The following is a 22,730-nucleotide window of genomic DNA, read 5'->3' on the forward strand; positions in this document are numbered from 1 at the left end:
GTCAGTAGACAGTTTAGTATTCAAAAAAAAAGTGATTTTTCATAACAACATTCAGCTTAATAAGTTCCATTTTATTAACAGTTTAACATGATGACTGACCTGATGTTTTAAAACACCCACAGCTCCAGGTGGTGCAAAATCAGAAACGAGATAAGCAGTTCCAGGGATGAGGAGAAAGAAATCAGCAGTTCCTGAAGTTATGAACACAATCATATTTTAAAACTTCAGTTAGAGCTTCAGAAACATAAATTGTACAAGCTTTATTCATACAAGGTAACTTCTATGCACTAGAAGTTTTAATTTTACAATGTGTTGAGGTACTTATGAAATTTTAAAATCCAAATAACGCTTTGTTTCAGAAACACAGCTCTGAAACCAAAGAAATTGTATTATACTGCAATATATATTCAGTCAAAATAGTTTCAATAAAATATAACACAGTACTTGAAGAAGATTATTAAATTACCTTGCACATTACTGGTTAAATTTGGCAAATTTCCAGGGCTGACTGTATCCATCTGTTGCTTCATGATTGTTGGATAATCCCCATCAACAAATATTGGGTTGGCAAACCAACCAAGTCTAAAATCTGAAACTCTCATGGCAGCATCAATATCCATAGGTGAACTAGAACTGGAATCAACCGGTTCAAACCAGTCTGTTGATAATGCAATTGAAACCTAGAATGATAAATTATTTGTAAGAATTCAGATTCAGATTTTGCATATAATGAAAGTTGAGCTTATTTTAAATTTGGTATTTTAGAAATTGGTATTTTTACATTTAAATGTAAACTACTGTAAATGTGTTTATGTATCAGACCATCTGATATTCCGTCAGTAATAAATCCTAAATCAACATATCAGTACATTACTCTACTTCCAGGTGAAAGTGTTTATTATTATGTTTACACAAAATGCTTTGCAAATACAATTACAAACTAAAGATAAAGTACTCAAAATAAATGCAATCAGTATAAATAAATTCAGCTATAGGTAAGATGTCAATTAAAATTGCATCATGTATTCATTACAATCAAATGTTGCGCAATTGTTTCTTAGGCCAGTAATGTCTAAACATATTACTTACTCGGCCTCCTTGCAATGTCTTGTATGTTGAGTTATAAGTATTATAAGCAGCTGCATGAGCTAGCAGTAGATTCTTTCCAACAGCGTATGGATCACTATCAGGAGCATCGGATTTTCCTATAAATTAATTCACAATCACTTCAAGTACTATTAAAGTACAGAAATTATGTTTTTCGTGTAATTATTGAGTAGGTATGTACAACTTGTGATACCTGGTGCATGCTCTCCAGATCCATAACCTTTCCAAGCCACTGAGTAAGGATCATGAATCGTAATCCATGTTTTGATTCTATCACCAAATTGATTGAAGCAGTAGTCAGCATATGAGTTAAACCAGGTAACAAGGTTGTCATTTAACCATCCTATAATAAAGGTATGATTAAAAAAGCTTCTCTTTGATTTTTTGCATAAGTTTTCTCAAAAAAGGGGGTATTTACATAAAAGTAAACTGATTACTATTACATAATAGATAGATAAAAAAAAAATATATTTATCAATGTTTATTAACCTGACAAATTTGTTGATCAATCAATCAATCAATTTTATTTTGGTCGCTCCGGTATAAAACAAAACAATACTAAACATAGAAAAAAATTGCAGAGGACCTGGAAAATGAGCATAACTTAAGAAAGAGTAACGTGCCCTTCCATCCAAAACAGTTGAAGCACACAACAAAATAAACACACACAATACAAAATCGGACAATAACTTTGAAAATCAAAACACGGATCAAAAGACGAACAGGGCAACTTTTTTACAAACTACAAAGATTTTGTGGCAGTGGTTGTCACATTATTGATATTAATTAATTGTGTGATATTAGGTGATATTAAATAAATGTAATGTTACAACATAACATGATGTAGACTGGGAGTTACACAGCCTTCAATTTTTATTGATATTCATACAGTTTTAAAATACTTTTGGATCAAAAAATACTTTTGGCAGGGGTTTTTTGTACAATATTCTTGCGTATTTCATACGAGCGGTAAATCAGTTATGATTTCTAGATACTATGAATTTTCTTTTTCACTATGTTCATTGTAACAAAACTTCAATAATCGCAAACTAAATTTCAACTAATCAAGTTGGAAAAGAAAAGGTGAAAAAGTTTTTAAATTATATTTGGATAAATATGACAATTTTATTTTTGTTTTTCCCAAGAAATATCATATCCCAAATTATTTGAGCTATGCCATTCACCTCCTTGATCTTCTAAAGACTGTGGTAAATCATAATGATAGATGGTAGCTACTGGATGTATTCCATTTTTCAGCAATCCATCAATGAGCCTATTGTAATAATCCAGACCATCAGCATTCACTCCATTCTCAGATACTTCTCCAGTTGGGAACAAACGAGACCATGAGATAGAGAATTTGTGATGTGATACTCCAACACCCTTCAACAACTATTGGTAAAAAAAAGAAGAAGATTGCAAGCCAATGTCAGAACCCAGTATGAACCATGTTTTTTTTCATTTTCAGTTTGAACAATCAACTGATTCTCTGATGCAAAAATCTATTTTAGAGAGCTGCATATTTTAGAGAAATCGCTAACAATACAATTTCATTTAAAGACCTGTATATCGGGATCCACTTTGTAATATGAGTCACATGCTATATCACCAGTTTTCAGAGATGAATAATCATCCAGGATACTGTATGGAATGTATGTACTGTTCATTTCCTCGCTGATTGGGATAGAGGAAGTACTTGCATGTGTAAAATTGTCCCAGATGTTTTTACCTGAGAAAATAAAAGTTTAGTGACTTAACATAGATTGCGAAAGTTATCTAAAAGTGATAGAACCTATACCAAATGAACAAGTAATAAAACCTTTGCAAGTAATAAAACCTTTGCATATCAGTGTAAAAAGTAAAAAGCATGTCATGGAGTCATTACTTGAAAAATTTCATATTATATTTTAGCTACCGGTATTTCAATTTTAAGTTGAAATATTATTCAAGCACCATTCTCTGAAGTGCATTATTTAATTGTTCTTAGCATTTTGCTTAACTATTAAATCATACAAAGTCAAAAATTATCACTAGAATATTTTAAAATTAATGATTAATAAATAATTCTTCGATTGGATAGCATATGGAACCTATTTTTCAATCTTTCATTCAATGAAATAATACATATAAAATCGTATTACCTTTCCCTTCCAAGTTCCAAGCACCTTCAACTCCATATGCTGATGAACTTGCTCCCCAAATAAAACCATTTTGAAATCGATCATAGTAAAATGTCTCTTGATCAATATCACTCCTAGCAAAAAAATATTCACATGAAAGGATATTTTACAATGAACAATAGTTCAATCTATCACCGCATTATATATATCCCATAAAACTGTAATTTCTTACTAATCTATTCCTGAATTAAAAATGAAAAAATGAATCTAATATTCACTGAGAGTACAAGATTCGGCTCTCCAGAAGTGTGTGTATCAATATGTAAGTAATTTTGTTTGCCTGCTGTACATCAATTTGTACAAAGGGACTGAAATCTGTGGGCAGGAGGTATATTCACACTTGGCCAACACAGACAGTCCCCGAACTCGTAATAGAACTGAAAAAAAGAAAAACCGAAATAAAATTATGACCTAACCCAAACCTGGTACACACACTACGGGAGTACCCAAGATTCAATACCAGCAGTATTGTTTCTCACTCACTTTCCCCAGAAATAAGTCCATGGTTCAGTTGCATCTCTTTCAAATCCATTGAATTCAACTAAACTTTTGTAATATTCTGCAGAAGCTTTTGGAGTTCGTGGCCTAGCTGGATCAGAGAAGTTGACATAATATAATCCGAAACGTTCTGTATAACCCATTGCCCACTCAAAGTTATCCATAAGAGACCAAGCTGTATATCCTTTTACTTTCACATCATCAATTGTAGCAGCTGCAATAATTTCAAAGACAGAAAATAAGTAAAATAAATTTATAAACAACTGCAGTTTACAGGTTTCATATTTTACGAGCCATAAGGGGCAATGTCAATAAATTGATTAGATTGGGTTTTTATTCATGCACAGGGCAAAACGGGCAATAAATGCAACAGATTTTAAAGCAATATGCGTACTGGTTTCGAGTGTGAGCAAAAAAATATGAAGCACTGTCTGATCCATACATTAGGCGCACTGGTGTAAGAGGCACACAATCGAACTCGAAAAAAAAAAGATTAGGAGGTGCACCTTATGGTTTGTAAAATACAATAATAACAATTTTTAAAACTTGACTTGCAGAGTTTGACCTGCTAAACTAGGCTCGATTGGATATCAAAGTATAATTTGGAATTACTTATACATTAAAATATCACTGCTTATGTACCTTTGAAAACTTCATTAATGTAATTCTTGTAATAAGTTATTCGAAATTCATCATTCAACTCGAATCGATCCTTTTCTGATATTCCATTTTCAGTGACATAAATATCAGGATCTCCATATGTTCTCTGCAAAAGTATTTATAGCATTTGAGGAGGATATTAAATGCAATTTTCATAACTTTGAAAGCCAGAAAAGGCGGAAGTATGCAAGCTTAAAAAGAAAGGAAGAAAAGCTATATAAAAAAATAAGAGGTTTCAGTCATAGTAACCAGGATCATGCAAATACAGCACTAGCTTAGTTATTTACCACCCTTGTTGAGTTGTAACCAGTGGTGGGGTTGAGCCGGTTCGCACCGGTTTTATAGAACCGTCTCACAGAATTTTAAGAGATCAGCGAATCGGTTAGCATTACTGGTTACTGTCAATGTTCTGTTTTTAACAGAACCGGCTGAAAAATATGACTGTTGTCAAGGAATCGGCTGATAAAACATTTGAATTCCACCACTGGTTGTAACCCATCCATATATATATATATATATATATATAAATTAATAATATTTGACATTGGGATATCGTTCAAAACATGATGAACTGTCCAATTGACCCGCCCTATTGTTTTTACTTTGGTAATGATTACACTTAAAGTTTTGTTTGCTTTCTTGATTCTATAATCAGGTTTTATCAAATATTTCATTGTCTGTTACGCTAAAGCTATATAAAATACAATACAACCCTGTATTTAGTCACCACATAAGATTAATCCATTTATTGTACTCAAAATATAGCGCTGGCATTTATAAAATTCTAATTTTGAACAAATTCCTAAAATCTAATCAAAAAATATAATCACCATTGTTTTTAGCATAGCTTTAACATTTCATAATTTATAACATTAGCAAATGATTGATTCACTTACTTTTATCCAATTCAATAGCTTCCTTATGCCCCATGGTACCTGAACTAACCAATCCGATCCAGATCCAGGCCATTCAGCACATCCATCACCACTTGCTTCCTGGAGGGAATAAACATAAAAATGCTTTTAATCAAGTATAATCTCAATACATAAATAGGGAGGGTCAAGTAATTGACTCAGCTGGGTTGGACTTGAGTCTCCATCTATCGAAGACCTAAAGTGATTTGAGTCTTGAAATGAATTGAAATCATACTCAACTAACCAGCAGTCAAACTAGGCTCAATGATTAACTTGACTTTACACTTTAATTGACTGATGACTCTCGAACTTCTACTAACACCTCATATTATTTATCATGCAATCATTCTTTGACTTTACATATTTATCCTGAATAGAATTTGGACATTTATTTGAGAGGAGAGCCGAAAAGACAACTTAATCATATGGCGAACTACAGCCTCTCGTCTAGTTACTAGTCCATGTCATGTATGAGATTAGTTAGCCAGTTATTTGTTTCAGATGCATGAACTTGACGGTGGAGAAAGCTGTAACTGACCAGCGGTCACATTAACCACTCAACGGCGGCGAGGAGTCCATCAATCCTCTCGCACATAATTATCATCAACAAGATTCAAACCTACATTCAAGCACAACACTGTTATTTATATATATCGAAAACTTTTATGTTATTTCTACATAAGATATCTTCAAATAAAATTCTAATTTTAAACAATAAATTTACTTGATCTGAATCATATGATGGACCCTTTTCTGGATAATATGAATTCGGAAAAATGAGATTGCTTGTGTAATGATTCAATCCGAAGAAATCAGAAGTTCCTTTTATCATTTGTTTTTCTTCCTCTGTGAATTCTAACAACCTGGGTTCTGTAATGTTGTAGTATTCATTTCTTTTTGCAACCTGTAAATATGACAAACTCACGTTATTTTGGCAAGTGGGATTATTCAATAATGCATTGGCTAACTTTGTTGGTAACAGATTAAAAAATATAATTCCAAGGCTTTTCGATTTAGCAGGCCATCATTGATGGCATGGGGCCTTGTCTACAGCAAACAAGTAAACAGATGATAAAATTAGTTTGGCTACTTTTCATAATACAAAATCAATGATTGGTTATTTTCATAGGACTTGGCCAGGAACTGAAGTATAAAAATAAAAAATTACAGATTACAACTTTTAAAAATGAGTTCTTTCATGTACAAAAAAATGTATAAACATGTAGTATAGTAGTATTCTATTATTGTGACTCTGCAATAAAAATATTTAAAATTAAAAGCATGAAATATGAAAAAACATCTTCATGTAGTTGGTCGATTTATAACAATGTTTAAAAAATTAATTCTGATAATTTTTATTCAACAACAATTTTGATGTCACCTCTACTCACCCCAGAAATAGAACAATAATTCAACTAACTAACTATAATAATATAATAATTTGAGTTTTTTTCTAAATGTCACCTTCCAGAAAACCCCTAAAATATGGTTCCCAACTAACATAAATGTATCCACAATAGGTATATGAAAAGCTTACATTCTCTCTCATCACTTCAGGATAATCTCCAGTAAGAAATATTGGATGAGCCCACCAACCAGTACTGAATGCCAAACTTCTTTCCTGATATAAAAATTAAAAAAATGAAATGAAAAAAAAAACTCCAAAGCATCTACGATAGTTAATAATTATAAATTGTAAATGTTCAAAAAAGCTGGATAAAAAGTAATTTATGCTATTAGATAAAGTGTTTTTCGGGAATTCATATGATACAACCAACATATCTTCCTGTACATTTTTTTTTTAAAGGACTTGACTTAGGTCAAAATTCACCAAATAAATTCAATATACATACTGTAATTCTTTTATAAAAATTAGACTTTTTTGAATTAATAAAAAGACTGATATTAATCGCAAACTAGAAATCTAAAATAAGAAAATTATCACTGCTACAGTAAATAAACACTTAACAATTAACTTTTACATTAATTACTATACAGCATTTTTTTCCGAAAATTCAAAGTTAGAGATTATTTTATTTCTTACCGCAGCAGCAATGTACTCTGGATCAGTAGCTATTCTTGGTTCAACCCAGTTTGAGTTTAATGTAATTCCACATTGACCGCCCTGATCAGCTCTGTATGTGTCATCATACTTATGCCAAGCTTTTGCATGGGCCTTCAGTATACTGTGACTTGCATAATATTGTCCCTTAGCTTCGTCATAATGTCCAGGTGCAAATGAGGCAACTCCATATCCTGAATATTAACATACCAGGAATTGCTATTAAATTTCACGGATTCCATTATGGGAAAAAATTAACCATTACAATTTGAAATTAGGAGTTTAATTGTTCCCATTTTTGTTTGGTGGTTATCTTCCTGGGATACCGTTGAGAACAGACTTTATATATCATTTATTACAAGACAAGAGAATAGCGGAATATATTCTTATGTAGGATGATTATATGTAAATAAATGCCAGGCTTCTCATAGTCAAACAATGATGCATTTGGTCGATATAGCTCCCTTGCATTGTCTATTAGATGATTATTTGTTTTCTGAGAACTCGTTTCAGATAATAAATAAAAAGCTGATTTTGACGTATGATTGAGATGATGATTTCCTAAGAAAATATTCTTAGATTTTTATGTAATTCTTATTAGTAACAATACTAACCCAAATATGCAACAATGAAAGGTTCATTAAAAGTAATCCAGAATTTGACTCTGTCTCCAAATGATTTATAACACAGATCTGCATATGCTTCAAAAGCATCATCAATTGCACCAGTTTGATCCAACCATCCATCATATTTGTCTTGTAAATCCTGTAGAATAGATCATGATCACAAAAGCCTAGCCAGCCCAAAATTTGGAGGGCTGCCAATTTTTTTTTGTATAATGACATAATACTCACTCATGACTTTTGCTCAGAACAAAGCCAGATAAAAGTAGCCACTGATATATAACAATATCTTAAAAAATTGCTCTTACAGGGGTACTTCACTGTCTAAGTTATTCAAAGCATATAAGCCTGCATTTTCAATTGTTTTATTTGATGAAAGGATTACTGATAGCAAGCCAGACGTCTCGTTTTCAGTAAATTGTTCAAAAATAGAGCAAAATGGTGTTGGTAAAGGTGTATGAATTAATGTCCTACTGCAAATGTCGCAAAATGGCATTTAAAAAGAAATGTTTAAAAAATGGGGGGTGGGGGGGTCATGGCCCTTCAGGCTCGCGGCTTCATGCTTGGAATAAATTTGATGAATTATGAAAAGATGCTTTGATCAATCAGTTACAGTTGAAACAAATTTGGAATTTAAGTATATACTATTCATATTTATCTTGGGAGAGTGAAAAATGTAAATAAAACGCATTGAATAAATGATGAGAGTATTTTGTTTGACTGCCAAATCAGGTGATTTACAAAAATAGCTAGCTAGATAACAGTTAATTATGGATACATAAATGTGGTTGCTACAGCACACATCAGTGTTGCATATCAGATGAGAAAACAACTTTGCAATGATGAGGAGTTCTCACATATTATTTATCCATCACATGAATAAAGCCCTTGAACCTTGCTTAGAAAAATTAGCAGCACTACAGTTGAGTGTTAAAATTTAAATAGAGAAAAAAAAATTTCAAACTTTAAAATCACAATCTTTATTATTTCAGATAAATGATGAATTACAAAGAAAATTTTTTTACAATCATAAGTACATGATTCAAGAGTCTTGCTGCACACTAACACAAACATATTTCTGTAACATTATATACTTGTGCTATTGTGCAGGAATACTCTTGAATTACTTAGGATAGTCATCTTTACTCTTGCTACAGCATCCCTACATTGTATGCATACGAATCCACTAGCACGAAAGCATAGAAAAATGATAAGTAAATAGTCATGCAGAAACCCAATCGATGGCAAATGCGTTGACAATTTTGAAAAAAAATTGAGAATATTGTTTGTCAAGGCATCGATTAGGCAGCTGTAAAGGATATAAAGTTTCTCACTCAATTTTCTGTTGATTTAAATCATGCCAATTTGAAAATTTAGTGAGCAACCTAGATCTACAGCAAGGATCGCATCATAAGGCCCCCGGGCCGGATCCGGCTCGCGAAGTAAAATAATCCGGCCCGCGACGCTTCACTGAATTGTAGCGACAAAATGGCAATTTTGACAATGAATGAATTTTATAAACTACGCCTAATGAGTAGTTTACATTCTTTACGTAACAAGTTTACTGTGAGGCACGTGTAGACTAAATTATATTATAACCTAACAAGTAAGTGAGCAGCTAGCTACTTGTTTAACAAGTCTGCATTTTAATTATGATTAGACAAATGGCAACGCAACTAACTGAGGACAGTGGTTCAATGGCCCAAACAGTTCAAATGGAGTTCCTTGGGATGCAATGCAATTTGAGATGAAATCCAAATTTGACAAACCATGCGAAAAAATTTGCATCAATGTTGCATCAAGTACATTTGCATGCGAACCATTATTTTCAAAAATGAAATGAACATGCTACAAAGAACAAGAAGAGAGCTCGGATTAATGATGCCCATTTAGAAAATGTTCTAATCTTGGCTTCATCCATTGTGTCACCTGATGTCGAAAAGCTATCAAGCATGATGCACAACAACAAGTTCCACATTAAATGTCATTTGTAATTTTTTTTTCAATAGAACGACTGATTTGAGTTCACGAATTGTCGCATTTTCACCTCTCAAAAAATTTGTGTAACCCGCCAAAGCCTTACAACCCTTAATTTTGGCCTGCGAGCGACAAAAGTTGCCGACTCCTGATCTACAGCATACATGAATAAATCAGGATTTCTTAATGCCTTTTTTTAGAAAATATGAATAATTCATTCCCATATAGTTTTCAAAAACACATAGCCTACTTGCCTGAGGTAGGTCCCAATGATAAAGTGTCACCATAGGAGTGATGTCGTTAGCGAGCAGTTCATCAATCACTTTATTATAATAATCAATTCCAGCTTGACTCCAACCACTTCCATTAGGTGCCAATTCTCCTGTAGGAATTACCCTTGGCCATGATATTGAGAAACGATAGTAACCAACTGACATGTCTTTCAACATTTGTACATCAGTCTGCAAGCAAGTAAAATTATAAAGAATTTATAGGTTTTTTCTCAATGGAATTTTAAAAAACACGAAGTGTAAATGATGGAATGATAAGTGTAATGCTTAGTGCAGTGGTTCTCAACCTTTTTTTCTTTGTGGCCCAATTTCGTAGTAAAAAAATTTTGTGGCTCTTTAACATTCTCATGGAAGGGAAAAACTACAAGAAAATCAAGAAATTATTTCACAAAAATAGGCACTTTCGTTTTGATAACTAAAATCAGAATTACAGCATCATCATCCATTGCTACTAAAATCAACTAATTTATCAATGACTTTATCAATTTTCATTTGTTTGTTGTCTACCTGAAAAATTTTCTGTGGTCCAGCAGTGGTCCATGTCCTACTGCTTGAGAACCAGTGGCTTAGGGAGATGCACCAAATGTCAAATTTTTATGATATTTGGACATCAATGTAAAACATACTAATTCACTAAGATTTCACTTGATTCAGTTATTTAACATTCAAGTAAATGAACCTCATATTTATTATAGCTGTCACAAGCCACATCTCCAGTGTCATTGTTGGCCACATGGCCTCCTTCCTGAGCAAAAGTATCCCAAATGCTCGATCCTTTATCACTTGCATTCCATCCTCCTTCTATTTGATAAGCAGATGTTGCTGATGACCACGCAAAATCTACAAAAAAAATATTGTATAAAAATAGCTCACTATGCAATTCAAGAGTCCTGCAGCACACTAACAGAAATGTATTTCTGTAAGGTTTTGTCTTACCAAAAACAGAAATACATCTGTGTTAGTGTGCGGCAGGACTATCGAATTGCATAGTATGGTCATGTTTATTCCTGCTACAGAATCCTTGTATCATACACATACAGATTCGCTAGCGGAAAGGCATTAAAAAAGATTAGGAGTTAGTCTTGCGTAGCCTAAACTGATGGCATGAATAGCTTATTGCTTAATTTATTTGTTAAATAGAATTGTTATGTGACTGTGCCTCATTGTAAATTAAATGGTTAGTAATATCAGATTTCATTGCACCATACACTCGGATGGTGTTGGTCTCTGCACCTTCAAACGCAGTGCTTGGACGATGCTCATCCTTTTTTCGTTTCTCATCAATTTCACACTAGATGGCGTGAATATGATGATAAATATAAATACAATGCTTAATAGGGAAATACAGTAACTGGGTTGAACTTTTTTGTTATTGTGCACTGTTATATTAGGTTAATTTGACACGTAGTGGATAAAACGATCATATTGTTGTTATGTTGTTCTTTGACACATTTTGAAGAAATCGCTTTTCTTTTTGATTACTGGACCAATTGCTTTGAAATTTTCAGTGGTTAAAGATGGTATATCTCTCCAGATTGCTATTACTTTTATTTTTTGCTATGACGTCACCAAAATTATGTGGCGCCACGTGTCCATATATTTGAGCATATCTCTCTTGTTTTAGTTACTAAACAATTTCTGAATTTTGGCATATGTTAATATACAGTTATTTGATGAGTATAGAATAGGAGAAAAGGTATTTACATTTTTTACTTCGTGGGAGCGAAAAGTTGATAGGACGGCTTAATCATATGGCAAACAAGAGCCTCTAATCCGATTACCAGTCCATGCTGGGTATGTGATTAGTTAGCCAGTTATTTGTTTCAGAGACTCGGACTTGATGGTGGAGGAAGCCAAAACCAGTTAGAGTTGTTAGCAAACTGTACCTTCAGGGAATTTTCCATAAACCATTCTATCTCTTTCATTATCTGGTTGGCATTGATGCTTTGGTTCATGAATTCCATTTTCTCGAATCAGAGATGCATAAAAGTGTGCAGAACTCTTAGCTGTTCTTTCATATGTATCAAAATTTACTCTGTAGAGACCGAATCTTTCTGTGTAACCTATTAAAATATTGTGATATTTTAATCATTTGAAAGCAGACATAGAATAAAATCTCAAATAGTGAATAACGCAAAACTTACTAACAAATAAAAATGAAAACATTTTCATGACAAGATTGACACTCAGTGAAAAGTGATTCAGCTGCAACAAAAGCACCACAAAGCTTTAGTAGTAGGCTATCATAATGCAGGCTACATCAGTACAAGAGCGTTTGTTGCAATATACGGTACAGCAGAAGAATAGACATTTCCAAAATGCTGATATAAGCTTGCTTCATTGGAAAATCACTCAATAGATCACTCATTATTTATTTTTCAGGACTTGGGATTTACATATTTATCCCAGGGAGAGGAAAGGTGATTAGTCATTTTATTCATATAGTATACCACGACATCGAGATATCCTGCAACATATTTTATATCAATTAGAATAGCACTTTAATTTTTTTTTATCAACTGCCAGATAGATTTGGACAACAAAATATTTACTGTTTTTCAAGCATCACAGCTTTTTGTATCTGATATCGAAATGTTGTACAAACTGTGGTTTAAAAATCAAAAATATATTAACCAGATAAGTATTCAAAACCATCCATCAAGGAATCTGCAAAATATCCTCGAACATCAACATTATCAAGATGTATTGCTTTTAATACTTCGTCAATATAGGCTCTGTGATATTCCACCCTCTCTCTGTCATCCAGTCCAACATCACGTTCCCTATGTATACAAAAAGCAAGCATTTAAATCTTACAAAAAAGTAAAGCATAGTTAGGTATAAAATTAAATATTCCATCTATAGACAATTTGAAAGTCTTCATATTTAGATCAAAGGATGGTCAATCACCATTTGAATGGCCTGCTCAGTAGAGGACATATTGTGCTGCCACTTTTAACAGCAGATTTGAATTTAAGGAGAGCTACGCAAGAAGTGTACTGCCAATCAAACTTTTTTATCGATGGGATCAAAGGTCAACACACTTCTACATGTTGTATTTCTGAGGGTAACCATCAGATACACAAAGAGCATTTTATTGGTATTTTATTACTCAAAATATAGTCAAGTTTGTTTGAAGACAGTTAATAATTACACATGATGTTCCATTCATTAAACCTATTTGAACCTTTGTCAGCAAGTGTAGTGTAGGCCGTAGGGATATCATCACATTCTTGTTTCAACAAACTAACATTAAAAACTAGGTTTTGAAATACTGAAAACCTACACAACATAGTGTCCAATTCTTTCATCATTGCAGTCTGAAATTTCTTTAACTTTTATTGGTTCAGAAAGTCCATTTGCAGTGATATAAATCGGCAGGTCTCCATATTGAGCTACAAACAGATACAATTGTAAAAAATGCATTTTAAAAAGAAATAAAACGAGATAGCGAAATTGTTCATTTCTTTGTCCAATACAACCAATAAAATACTGGAAACACGCTTGTCAGAAAACCCTTGTAAGTTCAAGATATTGACAAGATATTAACATTAATTTTTTGCATTGGAAAACATCATGAAAAATAGTTCTCATTTATGCAGCTACAGGTTTGTATTATTCTGTTCTATAAGGTGCTGTCCCACTTCAGAAACATTATTTTCAATAAGATATATTTGGAAAAGTTTGTTTGCACTAAATATAAAATTTTCTCTTATTTCTCACCTTTCATCCATTTTAATATTTCTCTCAAACCCCATGGAACAACATATTGATCTTCGACCCCAACTTGCCATCCCCAATCGTATGATCTAAATATGTCCATGTATGGTTCGAAATTGGCTCTTGCTGAAATATAAATCACCAACATGGTAATATACGGTAAATAGCTGTTTTTCTTCTGTATAGTTGACTTCTGATTTTGCCTGTATCGGAATATATAAAGCAACTCACTTGTGGCATCTTTTTCTTTGTATTCATTCGGATTTTTGCTTCCATGTCCTGGGCTTTGCTCAATGGCCCATTTGACCCACTCATCATATTCACTGTCACCCGGTAGTGGGAACGGAAATGTCTCGTTGGCACACGACAAATCTGGTATTTCTGGTAGAGGTGGTAATTCAGGTATAGCAGTTGGAATATCTCTGCATTCATCAGCTGACAGAATTGGAGCTGTCTTGTTTCCATAAATATCTCCTTGGCTGATATAGTTGGTTGTATAATGGTTTAGTGCCAAAAAGTCAACAGTTCCTATGAAATAGCAAAATGAAATAATGTGTATAAATGTAAGATTGTGCATTCTGTCTTGAATAAAATTCTGTGCGTTTTACACTTTCCTTATGGAGATATTTAGATTTATAGTCAGTCCGTCAGTAGTGTTATTTTTCACATGCTGAAAGTACCCATTGTACATACAGAATTAAGAAAAATTGAAAAAGTGCATTAGTGTGAGAGAAGATGCGATAAACAGTGATGGTTATCGAGCAGCCTCACCTATGCGAAAGTGATTAATACTACCTAGGAAAAAAGTCAAACATAGAATGCTAATAAAAGCCGAACTTTAAAATATGTTTAAGTGACCCGATATCCCAGTGTAGCTCCAATGGAAGTTCCAATGGAAGAAAACAACTCAAGAATGGTTATTAAGATTCCTGTTTAGACTAGTATATGCAGATAAGATGTGGTCTATCAGAAATATAACCAGCAATCGCTAACTCGCAATGCCAATATAATTAGGCCAACAGGATCCACACCAGGCAATTACACCCAAATAAAATTCATGAATATTCAGTATGCAGTATTGAGTAGGTATGATTTTTGCACAGAATGGAAAAATGTTAATATTCGGAAATATAATGGCATTCATCATTTCAGATATGTCATATTCACTTTAAAAAAAAAAGTAGTTTCAACTGAAATATAAACACTTATTCAAGAGTGTGTAAAATTCGCTTTGTCTCTATAAGTATTGTACTAATTCCTTAAAACATCTCAAATTACATATCATATGCAGACTATTATACCTTTGATGAATTCTTTTTCTTCTTCTGTAAATTGTGGAAAGAAACTTTCAGGAGTATTGTCTTGCATTCGCTTCTCATAAATTTTCTTCTTCATTATGAGTGGATAATCACCATAGATGAGAGGATGCATAAACCAACCCATTTCCCACTGAAATAAAAAGTAAATTGAAAATATTAACAATAATTATTGACTTAAACATTATCAGTGTCTTTTCATTTTTATAAATAAATGTATTAGTAAACTAAGGAGTTGATTTAATTGAACCAAACGTAATTAAGCCTTGCCACTGCCGCAATCATGAACTCCAGGAAGTTCTGGTTGTCAATAAATAATAAATAAATAAATGTGATGCTATATGGCCAAAAGCATGCCTTGGTAACATGGTTAAAGCCTTAGAGGAGCTGTTCAGACAATTGACACATTTTTATATCCCAGAGCAGTGTTTCCCAGCATGTGAGTCGCCTGAAAATCTTCTTGTGTTTTTTTTTCAAACAAAAACAAAAGTTATTTATTCCTGAAACTTCTTTATTATTTAAGTGAGGCATGTCACACCCTTACATCGCAAACACACACATTTTCTTTCTCATTTATGCAATCTTAAGGTAATTTCTGTTTAATGTTATGTAAAAATGTTTTTTTCTTGTATTAGTAATTTATTTTGTCATCATAAAAACACTACATTGCGTATAGTATTTGAAAATAATTTTGGGTAGCGAGATTTTAAAGAGAAATTTTTTTTTTAATTTGAGTTCCTTAATGAACAGGTTGGGGAACCCCTGCCCCAGACAATGAACTTAACGCCTTTATTTAGAGCCCTGGAAAAAATCTCTGTGAATTCATTATTTAACAATTACACTAATCAATTTGTTTGCTAATTTTATAGAATGATTTTCCTACCATATTAATTCAGACTTTGAAAAAATTCGATCAAATTATTGATGTTAACAAAAAACAAAATAACTATCCAAATGATATTTACGAAAGTACCAAATAATACCAATTTCAAAAATATTTATTCTGCAAAAGACAGTTTGTTTGGGCTTTGATAATAATAACATAAACTTGTTTTCTCATCATGTTTTGTTTTTTCAACTTTTATAAACACAAAATTTTATAGTTCTTTATGATTTTTATGGAGAATAACATTCAAAGAATCAACTTTTAGTTTGATATATTAATGATTTGACAAGCTATGTAAAAAATCAGGAACAAAATGATAAAGCAACAAAAAGTTTGGCTTGGAAACATAAAAATGGGAGTAATTTGTCTCGGATCTGAGCCTCGGATCTAAAATACCCTCGAATCTGAAATAAATTCGAAACTTTTATTGTTTCCACTCTTTGTTATGGTGGAATAAACATGGTTGGTGTCTCCAAGCATTTCCAATGATTACATAAGTTGCTTCAATATTTACATTGTTGAACATTATGTTAGAGTTTTCACATAGAGCTGTTTGCTGACATGTCAGTTTGTTTTTTAAGTGACCGGACTACATCCTTAACACAGTTCTGTTAATCATATAACAGTGATGATACAATGGAATAAACTATTTACAGTATGTTGAAATGATGCACAAGGCGACACCATCAGCAAATATTGATAACTAATATAACGAAGATGTTACCACAATGACACAGCACGAATTTCGTAACAGTTCAAGTGAATATAAAGCGATATTGCTTAGTTTATTGTCTTTAAAGGTATTATGGTGTGTAATCTGTGGGTGTGTATAAGCTTGTACAGTAGTTAAACACTAAAATAAAGTCATTGTCTTCCCATTATTTTATGATCAATGCATATTTGATTTGACCGTTAACAATGTCATGACTTAAACTGTTCCTATCATTTTTTTTTCTTACGAAATATTCAAAAGGTTGTGTGAACTATGCAAACTAGAATAGCATGTGTATCAGCCTGAGTTCAAATTAAACTTTGAAAAATGAAATACTGACTTAAGCCATCAAACATATGAATTCATGGATAAAAATTTAATTGCAGGTTCTTCCCAGTATTTATAATTTAAAGCCACTTCGGTTTCTGAAAATGTTCAGATTATCATGGATTCCGCTTTATAGATTGTCACCAAATCCTCAGCAAATGAATGCTTATTTCATCACAGAGCATTGGCATAAACCAGTTAAAATGTCATGTTTTGTGGCCTAATTTGACCTCCACTCCTTTCACTTGCCCCAACTACTCTGTGATAGATTTCTGGGTAAACGTAAACTAGGCATATGAAGTGAAATCTATGCTATTGCCAGGGTTAGGATGAATACAATACCATAATCAGACAGTTAACACAGGTGTATTGTATGCATACAATTGGGGAAAAGATGTAACAAAAGTAAACCAAATGAATATTTGAAAATGTTTAACCTGCATAAATCTGTCTGCTGCATCTACATCATTCTGATTATTTCTGTCAAAGGGTTCTCCCCACATTGATTCCATCGATATTGAAATCTGAATGAAATATCGCAGTTAAAATGACGAACAAGCAATATATTTCAATATGTTAGCTCAATTCATGTTGGCTTCATGAAATGCAGGAAGAAGGATTAGTCAAGATAAAATAAGGTATGCATTTGAAACCAAAAATAAATTATATAGATTTTGCTGTCAAATTGTTAACATAATTGGATAATTTAAACTGCAATGGCATGTGTGTTAATGCAATAGCATAAATTTAGCCTAATTTTTTTATTTGGATGGAACAGGATTTTATTATTTATCTGGGGAAAAGAAAACGGTGAAAAAACCAAGTAAGTAAACCAGTAAACCAAGTACTCTCAATTGGCTACCAGTCCATGTCAGGTATGGGTATGTCAATTACCTATTGGTTTCATATTCATGAACTCGATTGTTGAGGAAGCCACAAACGACCTGCGGTTACATGAGCCACCATGCGATGGCGAGGAATCTAGCAAAGATCTTGCCCATATTTTCCCACCACAAGAATCAAAACAGTGAATCTGCGCAGGGCAATTGGGTGTATAATGGCAACCGCACTTCAAACAAATAAAACCCTCCATTCACTGTCGATGCAACAAATAAGTTTTACAAAAAAAAAACCGGTGAAGTATCAAACGATGTTACCTGTCCTCTCTGAGTTGCACGAAATTCTTCATCATATACGTGATAAGCTTTAGCATGTGCAAGAATCATGTAGTGTGCTGCTTCGTATGACAAGTTCTGAAACAGGTATTAGACTTAACTTATAATAATATGCCATGTAAAATATGCATGATGAAGTTTTTTACAGATCATCGTTTTTCTATGTCTTTTTGTCAGGTTTTTGCAACTTTCCTGAATTTACGTCCTGTGTGTTACTTTTGTTCATTATCCTTTTTTGTACCATAGCAGAGTTTAAAGAAAATAATCCCAATTGTGAAAAAAAACAATGATAAAAATCATTAGAGTTACAATGATCTGGGGTGGAAACTCTTCTGTATCATATCCTTTTCTTGCTTCTGTCTGTGGTGAACTAAGTGTGATCCACATTTTTACTCTGTCTCCAAAACTGAATAGAATAGTTAGAATATTAATTTGGCAATGATTTTGAATAGAGCACATTTACCTAACGCCATAAACTAATTTTAATTTCTATGGTCTTAGTGAAACTAGCAACTTAAAAAAAATCATTGTCAAATTCCATCATTATTACTGGTACAAAAATTTTAGTGATTTTGCGCGGTTTTCAGTTATGCGCATGACAAAAGTAGCCAGCATTCCAGAAAAAACTTATAAAACAATTGTTTTCAAATATTGATACTTATAAAATTAAAACTACAATTTGATATCGAAAGTACTAAAAAATTTCAGTCATCACAAAACCGATACAACATCAACTAGTCATCAAAACTGCAACAAATAATATCTGACAATCGTCACTCAGATAGGATAAAATTTTTTATTGGGGACATAAAATTCATACTTTTGAAAGCACACTCTTGCGTATTGAGGGAATAACTTGTGTACATTAGTATCTATCCATCCGATGTCACTGATACGCTGAAAAAAATAGTTGCATTGTTGAAAAATAATCAAACAAACACTATATATGTTTTATTTACACACATTTAGACGGAAAAAAATTATTCATTGTTTTTTTTTTCATTTTGAACAAATACAATTTTTTTATTTTGAAATTTTTCCTTCCTAATTGACTGTCATGTACGGTAATTATAGGTGAATAAAGACATTTTTGAATATTAATTGGGTGGTACTTTGACTAAAAAAAATACACTGATGAACTTATCTACACAAACGTAAAAATTGTTTGCATTGTTCAAAATTGTTTTATTTCTGTTCATTTTTTATTTTTTTTTAAAATATAAACCGGTATATATACGGTAATTTAAATATATATATATTGATTATTCGACTGAATATTCAATTAGCATACTGTTGGCTGGTCCCAATGATGTAGAGATACAACTGGCGTAATTCCTAAAGCAATCAAGCCGTCAATCAGCTTGTTGTAATAATCTATTCCAGCTTGATTTACACCAGATGAACCTCCTTCTGGCAAAATCCGAGACCATGAGATGGAGAAATGATAGTGAGACACCTGAAAGATTAAAAGAATACAATGTTAGTTTGAAATTTAAAATCATCCTAAATAACCCTGATATTGAATTTCAATGGAAAAAAGTCAGCAAAATTATTTAATGTAGCCACTGAGTTTCAACTCAACTATCAAAATTACTCAATGTGCTGAAAGATGCAAAAAAGTAGAACTCACTAACTGTTTTTAAATGAATAAATAATTTATCATTTACAGGTGTTATGGGGCTTGTGAGGTTGACTATTATTTATGGAGTGCCAGGATAAATTTATAAAAAATACACCTGCAGATTAATTTGAGCAAACGAATAAATTAAAATGACTCTATTTAACGATTCAAATGTATTTGCTGCTTTGTATTTAAAAATATTTAGTATTTAAGGTAAGGAATAGCTCTCACTGAGCCCTGGGGCTTCGTCTGGAGCACTTTGAGAACCTATGATCTATGTTATTAAATACGTAATCTATTAACTTACCCGCAATTCTTTTAGAATTTCCAAATCTCTTTCAATGTTATTGTAACTATTTGCTGCATCGTTCCCATTTGATCCATCTACTATAGGTGGATTAATTATTCTGTCAGTGAATTCATCCCAAATACTTTCCCCCTTTCCATCCGCATCATGTCCTCCCTCAATCTTAAAAATTATTTAAAATTAGAATTATAGTCATTTTCTATTTAGAAGCCCAACAGATAAACAAACAGCCAATCTACTCGTTCTATAGTTAGAAAATAACTTGAAAATGAATTCTGAGATAAAATTTGATTTTATGTCATTATGAGAAAAGATTATATGATGGTTTAACAGAGAAAAATAATCACTCAACCCACCTGGCAATGCATAAAGTATAGTTTAGGATTTACATATTTTTCTCGGGAGAGAGGAAAACCGATAAGATAGCTCAATCATTTTGCGAGCCACCACCTCTGGTCCGGTAACCAGTCCATGTCAGGTAGTGGACTAATTTAGCCAGTTATTGGTTTCAGATAACAATGTATGCAATAATAATGTTAAGAAGAAAAAGCTCACCATCTCAACCAGAATGAATGCTCAATTGGAGAAATATAATAGTTCCTTACATAACAGTGGATTCTCATGCAGAGCATTGTTCAAGGAGAAAGACTTGTGTAAATTTGAAAAAAAAGTATTCAATGTTTGGTGTGATGTGAGAAATATCCAAATTCTGGTTCAAACACATTGACGTATTATAAAAAGTCATTCTAGAATTGAAGATTCTTAGTTCTATTCATAATTTTGTATCTTCTAATTCTAATCAGCACAATGTATTTGACGTTAATCACAAAAATAAAAAGTATAATTACAGAATATGCATTTGTTGTTACTCCCCAAGCGAAACTTTTTGGAAACTCTCCGTAAAAAACTTTTTCTCTGTCTGGCTCTGTGAGACTATTTGTTGTTGTTACTTCTCTGTACCTGAAATAAATGGAATGAAAAATATTGTTGAACACTAGAGTTGTAAATTGTTAATACCAGTAAATTACAGTAAAAGTGAAGTTAAAGAAGGTTCTACATTAGTATTTTGACACTCATATGATAATGAAAGCACAAACTCAGCGGTTTGACGCATCGTGCTAAGCGTTGAGAATACACTTGTCACCCAGACTCTAATTACCCTGCGTGGGTCCACAGGTTGGAATCCAGTGAAGGATAATTTTGTGCGAGAGCATTGCTGGACTCCTCACCCCCGTATGTGGTTTCACATACCCACTGGTTGCTTACGGCCCCCTAGCATCAAGTTCATGCACATGGAAACAAATGAATGGCTGAATATTCCCATAACCAACATGGACTAGTAAAGGGGTGAGAGGCTGTGGTTCGCCATATGATTAAGCCATCTTATCGGCTTTCCTCCCCGGAATAAATATCTAAATCCTTCCCCCATCCTACTGAAGCATAGTAATCATCAGATACCTGGTTTTTAAATGAATAAACTTCATTGACATTTTTAACTTTATTGTAACCATAATGCCATTCCTACCAATCAACGGATCTTTTTTTGTAGCGTTGTCTATTAGGATCCTCAAAATCAACATAGAAAACCCCAAACTTTGGGCCAAATCCTTGAGCCCATTCAAAGTTGTCTATTAATGTCCAAGCTAGATAACCAAACAGATCAACTCCATCAATGTGTATTGCTGAAAAGTAATTGAAAATTTTTATAAAGTATTGCAAGCTTTAAATTCACATTCTCGGGCTTCAGTAAGTCTAATTGGCCCAAGTCTACAATCGCACAAAATTTTGCATAAACAAAAAAGTTCCAGTACTCCGAATTGCGTTACTCATTGATGTAATAAGTAGCATTGAAGCCGTTTTATAATATGAAATTATTTACCAAAAACCAAAATATCTAGCCCTAAATCAGTTGGTGGATTGAACAGAAGCTTTATTTAAATACAAATTCAGCACTCACAATTAAAACTAGGATTATTTTTAGTTATTGCATTATGACTCTCTGAATAACATGACAGTATAACAATATTGTAGTTACCCAACATTGTTGAAATCGTTGTTGCTTAAACTTTAAAAATAATTTGGATACATTTTGAAATAACAAAAAATGAAAGTAAGTGATAAAAGCTAAAGATTTATTCTATTTACCTTTCAACAATTCACTAAAATGAGTCTTGAAATAATTAATTCGATTAAAATCATCATAAACTAGGTTTGTATCCACACCATTTTCTGTGATCATGATAGGCAATGAAGTATATTCATTTTTGATGTAAGTTAGAAGTCGACGAATACCCCAAGGAACTGCTCGAAGCCATCCAGCACCTAAAATATTTTTTTTTTAAGAAGTGAAGCAAA

At 32.6% G+C, this 22,730-nt stretch overlaps 1 protein-coding gene across 1 annotated transcript in view; it reads right to left on the reverse strand.

Annotated features, from left to right (window-relative positions):
- Window positions 1–22,730, reverse strand: part of LOC120331019 (uncharacterized) — a 53,003-nt gene that overhangs the window by 24,273 nt on the left and 6,000 nt on the right. Inside the window, exons 6-36 of the mRNA XM_078113415.1 lie at window positions 22,521–22,697; window positions 21,901–22,057; window positions 21,224–21,335; window positions 20,376–20,537; window positions 19,739–19,903; window positions 19,268–19,344; window positions 18,757–18,853; window positions 18,430–18,525; window positions 17,710–17,796; window positions 15,333–15,480; window positions 14,263–14,559; window positions 14,035–14,157; window positions 13,598–13,706; window positions 12,946–13,094; window positions 12,198–12,374; window positions 10,991–11,151; window positions 10,276–10,482; window positions 8,036–8,186; window positions 7,404–7,615; window positions 6,897–6,980; window positions 6,084–6,263; window positions 5,342–5,440; window positions 4,428–4,551; window positions 3,771–3,999; window positions 3,249–3,361; window positions 2,670–2,836; window positions 2,292–2,499; window positions 1,301–1,450; window positions 1,090–1,205; window positions 467–680; window positions 100–191 (exon numbers count right to left, since the gene is read on the reverse strand). Of these exons, the coding sequence (XP_077969541.1) occupies window positions 100–191; window positions 467–680; window positions 1,090–1,205; window positions 1,301–1,450; window positions 2,292–2,499; window positions 2,670–2,836; window positions 3,249–3,361; window positions 3,771–3,999; window positions 4,428–4,551; window positions 5,342–5,440; window positions 6,084–6,263; window positions 6,897–6,980; window positions 7,404–7,615; window positions 8,036–8,186; window positions 10,276–10,482; window positions 10,991–11,151; window positions 12,198–12,374; window positions 12,946–13,094; window positions 13,598–13,706; window positions 14,035–14,157; window positions 14,263–14,559; window positions 15,333–15,480; window positions 17,710–17,796; window positions 18,430–18,525; window positions 18,757–18,853; window positions 19,268–19,344; window positions 19,739–19,903; window positions 20,376–20,537; window positions 21,224–21,335; window positions 21,901–22,057; window positions 22,521–22,697 (4,640 nt within the window). The remainder of the gene's footprint in view (window positions 1–99; window positions 192–466; window positions 681–1,089; window positions 1,206–1,300; window positions 1,451–2,291; window positions 2,500–2,669; window positions 2,837–3,248; window positions 3,362–3,770; window positions 4,000–4,427; window positions 4,552–5,341; window positions 5,441–6,083; window positions 6,264–6,896; window positions 6,981–7,403; window positions 7,616–8,035; window positions 8,187–10,275; window positions 10,483–10,990; window positions 11,152–12,197; window positions 12,375–12,945; window positions 13,095–13,597; window positions 13,707–14,034; window positions 14,158–14,262; window positions 14,560–15,332; window positions 15,481–17,709; window positions 17,797–18,429; window positions 18,526–18,756; window positions 18,854–19,267; window positions 19,345–19,738; window positions 19,904–20,375; window positions 20,538–21,223; window positions 21,336–21,900; window positions 22,058–22,520; window positions 22,698–22,730) is intronic.

Source organism: Styela clava, chromosome 6 (assembly GCF_964204865.1).
Source record: "Styela clava chromosome 6, kaStyClav1.hap1.2, whole genome shotgun sequence".
In the NCBI taxonomy this organism is placed as follows: domain Eukaryota; kingdom Metazoa; phylum Chordata; class Ascidiacea; order Stolidobranchia; family Styelidae; genus Styela; species Styela clava.